Source organism: Dicentrarchus labrax, unplaced genomic scaffold, assembly GCF_905237075.1.
Source record: "Dicentrarchus labrax unplaced genomic scaffold, dlabrax2021, whole genome shotgun sequence".
Classification (NCBI taxonomy): Eukaryota; Metazoa; Chordata; class Actinopteri; family Moronidae; genus Dicentrarchus; species Dicentrarchus labrax.
In genome coordinates this window covers 13,782,766-13,795,515 of record NW_026136709.1, presented here as the reverse complement: position 1 = coordinate 13,795,515, position 12,750 = coordinate 13,782,766, and the positions used below count along the sequence as shown (strand labels likewise).

General features: G+C 41.5%; 1 protein-coding gene across 3 annotated transcripts in view; it reads right to left on the bottom strand.

Annotated features, from left to right (window-relative positions):
- Positions 1–12,750, bottom strand: part of flt1 (fms related receptor tyrosine kinase 1) — a 33,314-nt gene that overhangs the window by 14,777 nt on the left and 5,787 nt on the right. The window contains exons 4-11 of one of the 3 annotated variants that reach the window (XM_051410151.1): positions 11,937–12,061; positions 8,173–8,338; positions 7,926–8,062; positions 6,601–6,772; positions 6,350–6,467; positions 5,925–6,094; positions 5,679–5,826; positions 2,044–3,678 (exon numbers count right to left, since the gene is read on the bottom strand). In XM_051410151.1, coding sequence (XP_051266111.1) covers positions 3,657–3,678; positions 5,679–5,826; positions 5,925–6,094; positions 6,350–6,467; positions 6,601–6,772; positions 7,926–8,062; positions 8,173–8,338; positions 11,937–12,061 — 1,058 coding nt within the window. In that variant the 3' untranslated portion in view covers positions 2,044–3,656. Of the gene's footprint in view, positions 1–2,043; positions 3,679–5,678; positions 5,827–5,924; positions 6,095–6,349; positions 6,468–6,600; positions 6,773–7,925; positions 8,063–8,172; positions 8,339–11,936; positions 12,062–12,750 lie in introns of those variants that run through there. The other 2 variants (XM_051410149.1, XM_051410150.1) reach the window with 2 other exon arrangements.

Sequence of the window (12,750 nt, the reverse complement as noted above, 5' to 3'; positions counted from 1 at the left end):
TGTTGCCAGTAACATCGACAGTAAGGAACAAGTAATGTTTGCTTATAAATAAAAGTTAATCTTAAATGTGTTGAGTGCAAGAACTATTAGTTGCATAAGCAGAAGCCTTTTTATTATGATATATTGTATAAAATAAAGGAACCAAAACCTTTATATTATATATATGTATATATAGTATATTTTGCTGTTTTAAACCATTTAAGAAATATTTTCAGTATGCACATGAAGGGTCCTGAAACAAGTAATTCTTTTTTATACTTTATTATAATTATATTATTCAAGATAATGTATTTTTTAATGTTTTACTTTATATAATAACTTTGGTTAATTCATTGTTGTTTCAAGTTGAAATTAGACCTGGCTGCAGCCAATGATTAGTTTTTATTATTAATTAATATATTCATTCTTTTTCAATTAATTGGTTTATATAGTTAATAAAATATAGGAAAATTAAGTTGATATAATTAATAGATTAACCTAACGCTAGCTAACTGTTATAAACTACTCATCAACTAGCTAACAGAATCAGAATCAGAATCAGAATCAGAAATACTTTAATAATCCCAGGGGGAAATTACTTTCGTTACATACTCCAGATGTAATAGACGTATAATATATTAAGAATATATATTAAGGTTAAAATGTACAGTTTAAAATCACACTTTCTACTTTGGGAAAGGAGGAATAGGAACAGTTTGACATTTTGGGAAACACACAGGTTTCTTGTCAAAAGTTAGATGAGAAGATTGTGTGTCTGTACTGACTTACTAAAGCTAAATAAATATATATACTGGCTAAACCAGCCATTGCTACCTTAGCTGGTTGCCTAGCAACCTCTCAGTCAAGGAACAATCACTGAGTCCAGCCAAGAAGTAATCCCTCCCATACAGCCACAACTTGTTATGTTTACGTAATTTGTACATACTTCAGTTAAATTAGAACAAGGAGGTATAAAATGTTAAGCTGTGAGCTTTGGAGATGCTGATAGGCAGCACATATTTATACCTTTGGACAGAGCCAGGCAAGCTAGCTGTTTAAAGTAAGATAAGAGTCTCCAACCTGTAGCTTCATATCTAATAGACAAATATGAGCAGTAGTAAAAAAATATTATTTTATGAATACCTGAGAGAGACTCTGTCTTGGCTGTAAAGTAAAGTAAAAATGCTTCTTGGACTATTCTGAAGGCATTTTCATAAATAAGTCACATCCAGTTGGTTTGGTGATGATTATGTGAATTATTTTGTTCTTACTTGCTTACATCTGATTGTATCATTGGAATAGCCATCTAATTATTGGGCAGTATAATTTATACAAACTCATCTTCAAAAGAATGCAGCTTCATTATTTAGACATTAGCCGCCATCCTCGTTGTAAACTGTCATTTCCACTCTGTTCAATGATCCTGTTTATGGATGTGTCAGTGCCCCTCTCTACTCCCTGTCTCTGTCTGTATCCTTGTCGTCATCCTTTTTCTGTCTGTCCTGAGCTCCTCCCTGAGGTTGGTTCCTCTCTGCTGCCTGATTGCTCTTCCTCTTGGCATCTAGTGCACGACTGCACAAGTGACCCACCCTGTGCATGACACCACAGCCCTGACACACACACACACCCACCCACACACACCCACACACACACACACACACACACACACACACACACACACACACACACACACCACCACCACACAAGCACAGATTACACCCGCCAACACATGCTTCCCAGGAAACGCTTTCTTTTTCAAAATTGCACTCGCGCACACAAATATGATTAGTGAGATGGGTGTGTGGACACAAACGTGGTTAGAAAACAGAAAATGAACATGCATGCATTCACACTCATGGTACCACAGCCACATTCACACAGTGTGTGCCTGCCGACAGGGTGAGCAGCAGCCGCCTGGAAATATGTGTGAATTGTTCAGGTGTGTATCAGTGGGCGTCATCTCCTGCCTTTTTCTTCCTGTCCTCTTAAAATACACTTTTACCGCTGTCCCTGTCAGTTCCTGTCTCAAGCCCAAAAATAACCACAAAGCCATATAAACCAATACACAAATATAAGCAAAGTTTAATGCAAAAAACACAAACAACTGATATAACACTTCAATACATCTTAACAGATTCATACAAAGTTGGCAAATATTGTCATTCGTCATATGTAAGTTAGTTGTATAAAATTATTAAATATTAGATTCATATATTACTCATAGAACATCTGTATACAAGGAATGAATCACATTGGGAGACACCCGTAGAATGGGACACACACACACACACACACACACACACACACACACACACACACACACACTCACACACACTTACACACAGGTTCCTACACAAGTACACACATTCTCACACTTGCTGTCACACACACACACACACACACACACACACACACACACACACACACACACACACAGAAATGGACTTATGGCACTCATTCTCCTAAAATGGCTTGTAGTCATACATACGTTTAGGTTTTAATTAACTTTCAATACAAAGACAACAGGGCTGTGATACTAACATCATTTGACAAACAAGACATTTTGACATGGGATGACATAATATGACAGAGGGCAGTCATAGTCTCTGGTCTGTGGCGACTTCCTACATGGTAGGTGTCTGCTGACCATCAGTCTTTTAATAGAGAACTGTAGGCATCCCATAGTGAACAACACAAAGCTTGTCCTCTCTCCTGTTTCGCCCGTCCAAGGTGAGCACATTTTACCTTCTACCAGTGGCTAAAAAATCGGAACAGAAACTCACAGCTTTTGTGGATGTCAGAATCAGATTAGGGCTTGGGACAGGCACGGTTCATGCACCCATTATAGTACCACTCTAGGACACAAAAAACAAGCAAAGCAGCTCCAGAAATGTGGCTGGTGGATGGATGGAATTGCACTTCTTCTGGCTCAAAATGTCTGTGAAATGTAAAAAGCATCAAACTACAGGATTGGGTGGGTGCTTAAATTGGGGGGAAATTAAGGAAATAAATAAATAATCAGTAAAGCAGGTGTCCTTATATCCTTTGTGATGTGGCTTATTCTCCTCCTTGTCTCCTGGTCTTCACTGCTCAGCAGTGTTCCAAGTCACTTTCCTCCCTTTCCACATCAGTTTATCAAGCGCAGGGTCATCACATGGGGTCACTAGTAATGTCACCGAAGGATCTGGCTGCTGTGGGGAAGCGCTGATGAGTGTGTGGAGGTGCTGGTGGAGGGGCTGGGCTCCAGGGTGGGAGGTGATGGGGACTTGTTCTTCTGTAGAGGTGGAGGATACTGGGTCGGGGTGGAGGGCAGAGCTGGTGAGGGAAAGGGGTTGGAGAGGTATGTGTGGGGGGCAGCAGAGTTGGGGGAAGGGGTGTGGAGGGGGGGCTCTCAAGAATAGATCAAGCTCTTGAGGAAGCGGACTGTGCCACGTTTGAAGACGAAGGGACAATCACGCTGCTGGGAAGCGTCTCGCGTCGGAGAGGAAGCCAAACAACGAGAGGAAAAGCGCTCTGATTTTCGCACAGGAAGCCCAGTGCGCCTCCTGCCCGGGCCAGATAAGAGCGCTGCGGTTCCCAGGGCCAGACCCAGGAGTGGGCCCAGGACCCAGGCGCGAGGCCCCCCATCAGCCTGGCCCTGCCTGGTCCACTGTCCCTGGGCCTCCTCCAGCGCGGCGTCAGGCTCGTGGTGCAGCCGGGCTGCAAAGAACAAGGGCCTAGTGAGGATCCAGCCAAAAACTGGTCTAAAGAAATACACTCTATATAGACACTGAAGCAGAAGCAGAACCAGAACCAGAACAGAGCTTTACAAAGGACCATAAGTCTGTCAGTGAAGAGGCCAAATGTAATCTGCTGAAACATCATTGTGCAATTATACTTTAATTCCTTTATGAGCTGCAGCTTCAGTGTAAGACCTTTTCAGGCTGCAGAAATCTTTATGCTGTGTTATTTCCTATTGAACTGTTTTGTTGTGACTAACTGCCTTTTTTGTTTTGTTTGTTTTCTTTTATGCCAAACTGGTGTAATTACTTACAGACGGACATGAATTTAAAAATCTAATTGACTTAAATTTGAAATTTTTCTTACACTCAGAATAAATTTAAATCCTGTTATCAAGCGCTGATTCACCAAATGGATAATAAAAGAATTGGATTTTTGAAAATTTTGCAGATTGCATGTGACTCTTATCATGACGAAACAAGACAAAATCATACACACTGTATGTCTGCACTGTAATACAATGAGGTACATCAGAGGCAAAATGTCTTATATCTTTTACCTGCATCTCTGCAGGATAAAGACTTTAATTCATCACTCTACCTACATTCAGTCTAACCATGAATATCCGATGCTTTAGCACCACCAGCTGATCTAAAAACATGTTCATGTACATTATGTCGATTACATTTGGCAGAGACAGACGGATGAACCACACTGAAGGCACCTCGGCATGGCGCCATGTGAGAGTGCCGGGGTTAAGGGTCAAGTACGCTGATGATGTCAGTGTGTCTCAGAGGGGGAATAGAGTATGGGCGGCTGCTGTGGTGCTCTCAGGTAATACTTAACCTTTCTGACTTGGTCATAAGCAACACAATAAGTGTGTGACCTCCAAGAACAACTCAATCAATGTTTCTGCCAAGTACCTGCTTGAACACTCGTGATGATGTGTGTGTGTGTGCGAGTTGACTAAATGACTGTCCCTCTGCATCGCTGGGTTGGGCCATTTCTCATGAGAACTTTATATATAGTGTGTGTGTCAGATATAAGAAAAAGCATCACAGGATGCAGTGTGCAATCACAATAATAAACAGGCCTCTCACCCTGCGTCCTGGACAGGAAATTCATTAAATCATAGCGTTTGATTTGGAAACCAACAAATCGTGACTGAGAGCACGGAACTGGCTTCTATTGATGTGTGTTTTTTTTCTCTGTCCTTTCAAGTCCGAAATACACTGTGTACTGTGTCTGTGAATGTACCAGGCACACACACACACACACACACACACGCTGACTCACACACATACACAGGCTATACGTTTGTGTACACTTAAACAAACACATGGAAAAAGACGCATGGACAGTGAGAGAACAAACATATGGGGAAAGAGTCGCACAAGCAAACAAACATATAAACACAGACATAATGAAACACACACATATGTAGGTGCGCACACACACACACACACAAATAAACACACACATTTTCACACATTCCCGCACATGAAAGGCCCCCAAAGGCATCTGTTCTGGTTACAAGAAGGAAACGCTGTCTGAACACACGCTGAAATAGACAAAACATGTCTCGTTTTTCAAAAATCCTACACACACACACACACACACACACACACACACACACACACACACACACACACACACACCACCAAATAACATAAAACAAACATGAAATTTTTTTTGTACTGTATGTGTTTGCAACATGATAGCATTAATATTATTCTGTCAACTTATAACCTTAAAGCATATATTTTTTGGCTGGTTTTACGTATGCAGTTTATTCAAATATACTGAGTTGATTAAAACTTTAGGTCAAATCAATAATAAATAACACAGAGAGCTCAGTATTACTGCATGCTCGTGTTTATATTATCTGTATTTTACCTGGTTTGAGTTTCTCCTGCAAGGCAATTTCAAATGGTTTGTATTTGCACACTGCACTACATCTAGTCTTCTGGGCTACTTACAGGCCTTTGGACGGGCAGGGGTGCCAAAGCCACTGGATGTGTGGAGGAGGGACCCCGTGGGATGTGCAGTGAAGCGCTTGTCTGCTCCCCCGTGGGACTGAGCCTGGGTCCTGCAACGACACCGCTTTCTCTCCTATCTGAGGACTCACTGTGAGACAAACACACATAGACGTTTGATCACTGAGGGGACTCAAAGACAAAGTTAATGGTGGTTGGTGGGTGGAGGATTTAACCAGGGTTTCTCACCATTGACCTCAAGTATAAGCGTGAGATTCTGGTAGAGTCCATGTTCCTGGATTCGTACCAGGACAGTGTACTTCCCAGCATCCTCCTCTGCAACATCCCGGATCACCAGGGAATTTCCATCCATGTGGTATCTGGCGCACTGCTCTGCTGCCACCATACCATCTTTCAACCTGTCAGGAAACAAAAAGACTTCTGAGAAAAGTTTTGTTTGGGAAAGTTCAATTCCCGAAACTTAAACATGAAGGGCTTAACCATTCATCTCATTGTGATGACTAAGTATGATACACAATGTGCAGTTACTTAAATTAACATTAACTTTACTTCCTTCCTTTACAACAAATGGGAGTGAACAACTAAAGACAAAACTCCAGAGGGATTTAAACAGGGCTGTTGAAGTGATTTCAAGGCTCAAGGTGATCTCCTACCAGATGACTTCAGGGGCAGGGAAGGCTCGTAGTTTGGGAGCAATCCGGTAAGATTTCTGTCCTGCCTGAACCTCCATCACAGATGCATGTCTGGGCTTCAGGCGAATAAATGGATGGTCTGAAATTGAGGAAACACATGCAGATGTGTGAGTAAGATAAAGAACAGAAATGGAGACTCTCAACAGTGATTCAATGTGAATTTGAGTAATCTTTCCATATCCCTGTGACTGGTTTCAGAGGAATACACTCACCATACACAGTAACAGTGACTTTCTGTTGTTTGGTATTTTCCCCGCTGGTAACGCGGCATGTGTAGAGGCCTCGGTCTGAGCGCTGGAGCTTTGGGATGGTCAGAATATTGTAGAACAACATGTGCGTTCTGTGTTTCACAAGCCTCTTGGACATGGAGCCGGTGTTGTTAGTCTGAAAGTAGAGAGGAAAGAGGAGCCACAGAATTAATGCTGACGGCTCACCTGTGTGTCCTTAACATTTATTTTGAAAAGCTGTGAACCTGACAATCTCTTAACACAATTTCTGACATTTAAGTTAAAATAACTGGAGCAAGGTTTTGCCCTCTTTTAAGACTATGGGGTATGTTTACGTATCAATATCTGGGAGAATATAATGTATTGCATATAATTACATAACTTGTGCTTTTTTAAAAATTGCTAATTTTTTTAACTTAAGAAATGCAGGAACCATTTTCTAATAAGGTATACTTTGTAAATGGTTTAAAAGTTGTAATTTTATTCTTTAATAATGGTTGATAAGTGATATAAATTCTTCATAGATCAGTTAAATGGCATCAATGATTTTTGGTTGTCAGGTTATGAAAAATCCTTGCTGATGTATATCCACATCCACCCTTATTAAGGCTTTTATTCCAGGATTCCCAATGACCAAGTGGTCACACTGTATAATCTTTCTGGTTTGATTCCACCTTTAGACTAGTTTTTGGCTAGACCTTGATGGTCTGTTAGAGAGTGGGTAAATCTTCAAATCACAATGATCAATCAAGAGTTGTAAATGTTAAATATTTCATAATGGACAAGATGCTGCAAGTAGTCAAACTGTGATCAGTCCTCTAGTCTAGCAGGTTTGTGCTGCAAAGATGTGTTCCAACCTGAAAACCAAAGAGTTGTGTTTCTCATTAATCTATATTCCTTTAATAAATTATAATTATAAAGCCACACTCACAAATAATAACCCATAAAAAGGAGCTGAGATTGCATCCATTGCAACATAACAATATTGTTGGCAAAGAATTGAAAGATTTAAGTGAAAGGGTCGATATTGAGTGAAGTCTTGCAGTAGTTTTCACTCTCACTTTTGGTCCAATAAACTTTTAAAGAAGAACCTTTGTATATACTTTAAAATATCAATAAAATAACAAGGACCTTCATCAGTCTGCCAGCTCAACATCACCTTTCAGATCATACTGACTGAAGAGATATTGTTCTCTGAGGGTATCAGAATTATACACTGCTACTCAGTCTCTGTCAAAGGTCATTTGTTATCTAAACCTGTGCTTCTCTGCTTCATAAAAAGTCTCCACAGACTTTAATGTAGGTCTGACCTTTCCAGGGTAGTCCCAGGTGATGTTGACTCTGGTGTTCAACTCCCCGGTGGCAGTGCAGTTCAAGACCAGTCTTTCTCCCTTCAGAGCCTGCACAGGTCCACTGCTGTTCAGATACACATCCAGGATGTTACTCACTGTGACAAGAAAAAATATAAGAATGTATTAAGCAGTCAGAGTGGACTGGGAGTTTTGCATAGATGCTTTTAGATAGTGTGTATCTAAAAGGACTGTATCTACTGCTGACCTGGGCGGTGTACAAAGTATATACGTGACTTGTGTGTGATGCCGTCAGTGATCGTCTGGCAGTAGAAGAGGCCAATGTAATAGAAGGTGGGAGTTCGGATGGTGAAGCCCTGCTTGCTGTTCCAAATAATGTTCCTCTGGTCTGGACTCAGGCTGTGGTTGGGAAACTGTGGGAGGTGGGAGAAGATCAAGATAGTCAAATATTTCACTGTACCGAAACCACAAGAACAGCTGCAATGACACACTTTCAATGCACTGAGCACAACGGAAATGTTACGTACGACTGCAGAGAATTTGGGGGAGTACCAGTTACAGAGAACTGTTTCCCAATTTTGATACTAAAATTTGCAAATACGGAAGGAACATGGTCACATGTAACATCCTGTGTGAGTTAGGAAAACGTGGTGTTGGGCAAGGTTTAGGTCAAATCTCAAGTCATTTATCAATTTATTCAAGTCTCAAAATTCTATTGTTGGGACTTTTGTAAGTCTGGCACACGTCAGCAGCTCTGATTGAATCTACAAGTTACAAATTACCTTCACCTTTAGTAGACGTTTTCTTTTTCACAGCAAACATTTTAACTGCTCATAGTAGGAAAAGCACAGGAGTTACTGATCAGCTGTCCCAGTTAGTAATGACATTGTCGTACAGTGACACAGCATACACAATACCAGGACGCTGAGCCTGAAGCAACTGAATGGAATTAATTCATTAATTATATGCCTTTTTTTACATTAACAAAATTGGGTTCATTTAATTAAAAATGTTCCTAGAATTGGCTTTTATTTCCAGCTTCCAGCTCTTCTTGGCTCCAGTTTTGGTCTTTAATGGACCGATAGTTGCAGGTCGCCTTTGGGATCCATGCAATTTTGGGTCATAATAAAAACCTCTAGAAGATGCAAATTATAGTGTAAAATGTGTGAAAATAAACCCCAGAGGATGCTGCCTATACTCTCACAGTGCTGGTTTTATAATTCTTGGCTACCTTGACATGAACACTTGTGTAACTGCAACCTTGTTGTTTTCTTGGAGGCAGCCTCAAGGAAATGTTTACTAGAGTTTCTGTGACACAGTGGAAGCCTCCCACCCACTCTCAAGGGAACAGGTGGACCCCCCTCACCACCACACACAGACAGACACACACTCTTCCCCCTCACTCCTGCACCCCCAATGTGAACTAGCTGATATCCCCCCTCCCAGAGTGAAGTGACTCTCTCAGATGCCACAGAGCTCCTCCTCCTCCTCCTCCTCCTCCTCCTCCTCCTCTGTAAAATTGATGCTTCTCGCTCTTCCCTCCTCCTGAACTCAAGGCCCCCCCCCCCGTCCGAGCACCCTTAGTGCCCTCTCTGCCCCTCTTACCACCATCTGCCAAACCTGCATGGAAAGTATGCGAAGGTGGAGGCAATGGTGGAGAAATGGGGAGGAGCGAAGGAGTCAGAGGAGTCAGGATATGAGAAACGTGACTCCAGTCCATCTCCTCTCATCCTGTTACTACAGGATATAGACATTTTGACTGGAACCCCAGGGCGACCCCGTCATCCCGGACCTCCTGGTCACTTTCACAGCAAGAGCGAAAGAGCAGAGCCTCCTGGGTATTGTTCCCGGCGACAAAGGTCATATTAGAGATCCAAGCAAAGTGCAAAATCCTTCCAGGAAAAAAACACTCCAGAGGCTGTGACAGAGATTCCTGGTTCAACCGGCAGCGCAGGGTTAGAGGAGGGAGTGGGAGATGGAGGAAGAGGAGAGCTATTTTTAGAGTAATTACCTTAGTACCTCCAAGTGTGCAGAGATGGAAGCAGGAGAAAAACATGTGTGTGTGTGTTGACATCATGTCTGTTTTAGGATCAGATTCACAGTTTGGAGAACTAGTAGGATGTGTCATGCAGGGTCTGGGTTGTCCTGACGATGTTTTTGCACTTCCTGGATCACAAATCCGAGACATTTCCTCTTGTTTTTTGGCCACGTTAATGTCAGTTTGTCTGTCCATCCGCCACATTGTTCCAGACTGAAATATTTTAACAACTATTTGATAGATTTATGTGAACTTTAGTCCAGACATTCATGTTCCCAACAGGATCACTTGTAATAACTTTGGTGGTCCACAGACCTTTCTTTTAGTGCCATCGCCAGGTCAAAAAGTTATTTTGCACTTTGATTTATCATTAAATTCCAGCAAAACTAATTACATTTTCCTCAGCTGTACTTTGTGTTTAATGCTAGCAAATGTGAGCATGCTAATACATTAAACTAAACTGGTGAACATTTTATCTGCTAAACATAAGTATGATAGCATTATGAGTATGTTAGAATGCTGATGTTAGCATTTCATTCGACATATTGGTAATGCTGTAAGTCCAGACTCTTAGATTCATGATACATGTCAAAGTCAATTTACGAGTAGGGGCAAGTGGTTATTTAGCCTCTGAAAAAAGTTGTAAAATGTCTTTTTTTGCTCTGGAGGAGCTTTGTCAAGTCTGAAAAAAATATTTAAACCTACTACAAGGAGTATTTACCTAGTTATGAAACAATCCCAAATAAATAGTGATGTCTCTATATGACCTACACAAACAAACAAAGACCATCAGCAAGAAGACTGGCTTTAAGTGACATTGAGTGATATTGGTTTGGAGACAAAGAAAGCGTGTACACACACTTGGGTTAAGGAGTTTGAAAGACATGGACATTGACTAGTAAAAGAGGGTCTAACAAAGACACATTTGATTTTTAGCTTTGACCCATACTAGGGGATATCTGATATCTGAACCAAATGTGACCATTCTCTCTCTCAGTCTCTTGCAAGTCCCCTAATTTTATGGAAGTGCAATACTAAATTGTTGGATTGTCCCTTTAATACACATTAATAGTCCAGAGCCTTCCTTAAGTTTTACAACTCCTCTATTGTACTTTTACCACAATTAGCTTCCTGCAGTGACGCACGAGTCATCATATTAATGATCAGAGTTTGTGATTAAAGAGAATGGACTGTCCTTTGATCTGTTGGGGCCAACAGTAGCTACCTCTGCTTCCTCTGCCAAGCAAACCAGCTGTTTAAAGCATCAGTTGGGGGAAGCTGGCAGCCAGGGCTCCTACTACAAGAGGTGGAGGGTGAGATGTGGGAAGTTGTGCTGGTCGGGGGCCAAAGTGGCACTTCAGACCCCATGTCCTGTCTCCAGAGGTGGAATCAGTGCCAACAGGACGCTGTGGGCGCCGCTCCATCGGAAAAGGTCAGTAAAGAAAGGGGCATCTTTGACTGGAAGGTTTTCTTGCAGATTTAAGCAGAGTGACGAGTTCTTGTTTCATTCACAGGCAAATAACATCCACGCAGCAACATGCACGCATACAAAAACAGATTCAGACGTCAAGCACTCTAAATGCTCCTCTTTGCACTTAGTAACATTGTCTGCTCGCCCCCTCACTCAGCACTCAAGCACCAACACTCACAAACATATCCGCACACACTTTCACACATATCCGCAGACGGACACCAACAAACGGACACACACGCCACAGCCGTAATGGCTGCCAAGATAAGAACAATGTGGTGAATGATCTGGAGAGGGAGAAACAACGGGATGGTGCATTGTGTGCATATGTGAGCCCTGATGGAAAAAACTGGCATAAGTGATGATGTGCAGAGAATGTGAGTGTGTGATTGGGCTGAGAGGGACAAAGGGTGACATGAGTGTGTAGGCACACTTACTATCTCTACACAGAAATAAAAAAAATTTAAAAAATGGTCACTTCATTCATATTTCCTGCACTGACCTTGACTAGTGTGGTGGTGACATTAGGGTGGGTGACCCGGCAGGGGATGACCAGCGGCTGCTTCTCCTTCATGTACAACACATCTGGGCTCGTACCCGGATGTTCCACAAATGGCTGCTGGCTGTCTGAAACCCAAAACACTGCGGTCAGGGACACATATAGTACAGATGATAAGCATGTAAAATAAATGCATAAATAAGACTCTTTCAGTTTAAAGGGTCAGGTCACCACTAGTTGTGGTTGTCTGGGATTTGAGATATTTGTATATGAGCTTCAGGGCTGGAACTAATGATTATATACATTTTTTAAATTATTTTCTAGATTAATTGATTATTAGTTTCCGCTGTGTAATGTCAAAACATGATTAATGTCCATCACAGCTACTCAGAGTGAAAGTCGACGTCAATGTCTTACATTGTACAACCAACAGTTTCCAAATCCTAAGAAGCCACAACCAGAGATTGATGCTTGATATTTGTGCTGGATAATACAAACTAATTGTTTCCTTTTTTTTTTATTTGTCTGCCTCCATACGAGGAGGTGAATGAATTTATGTTTAGCACTGAAAAAATGTGCAGATGTTAACACCACAGATGTTCCATTGAAGGACGGAGTTTCAGGAAAGAGATGCTGCTGCTGTAATTTCTTAATGCTGTGAACAACAAACCATTCCCCTCCACTGTAGGGTGGAGGCATACATCTCAAAACAAGCCTAATAAATCAATACTTTATAATAATATGCATCTTAACTACAAAGCACTATCTTATCTTTGACTGATTTTTTTCTTTTTCATTTTTAACCCAAAGAATAAAG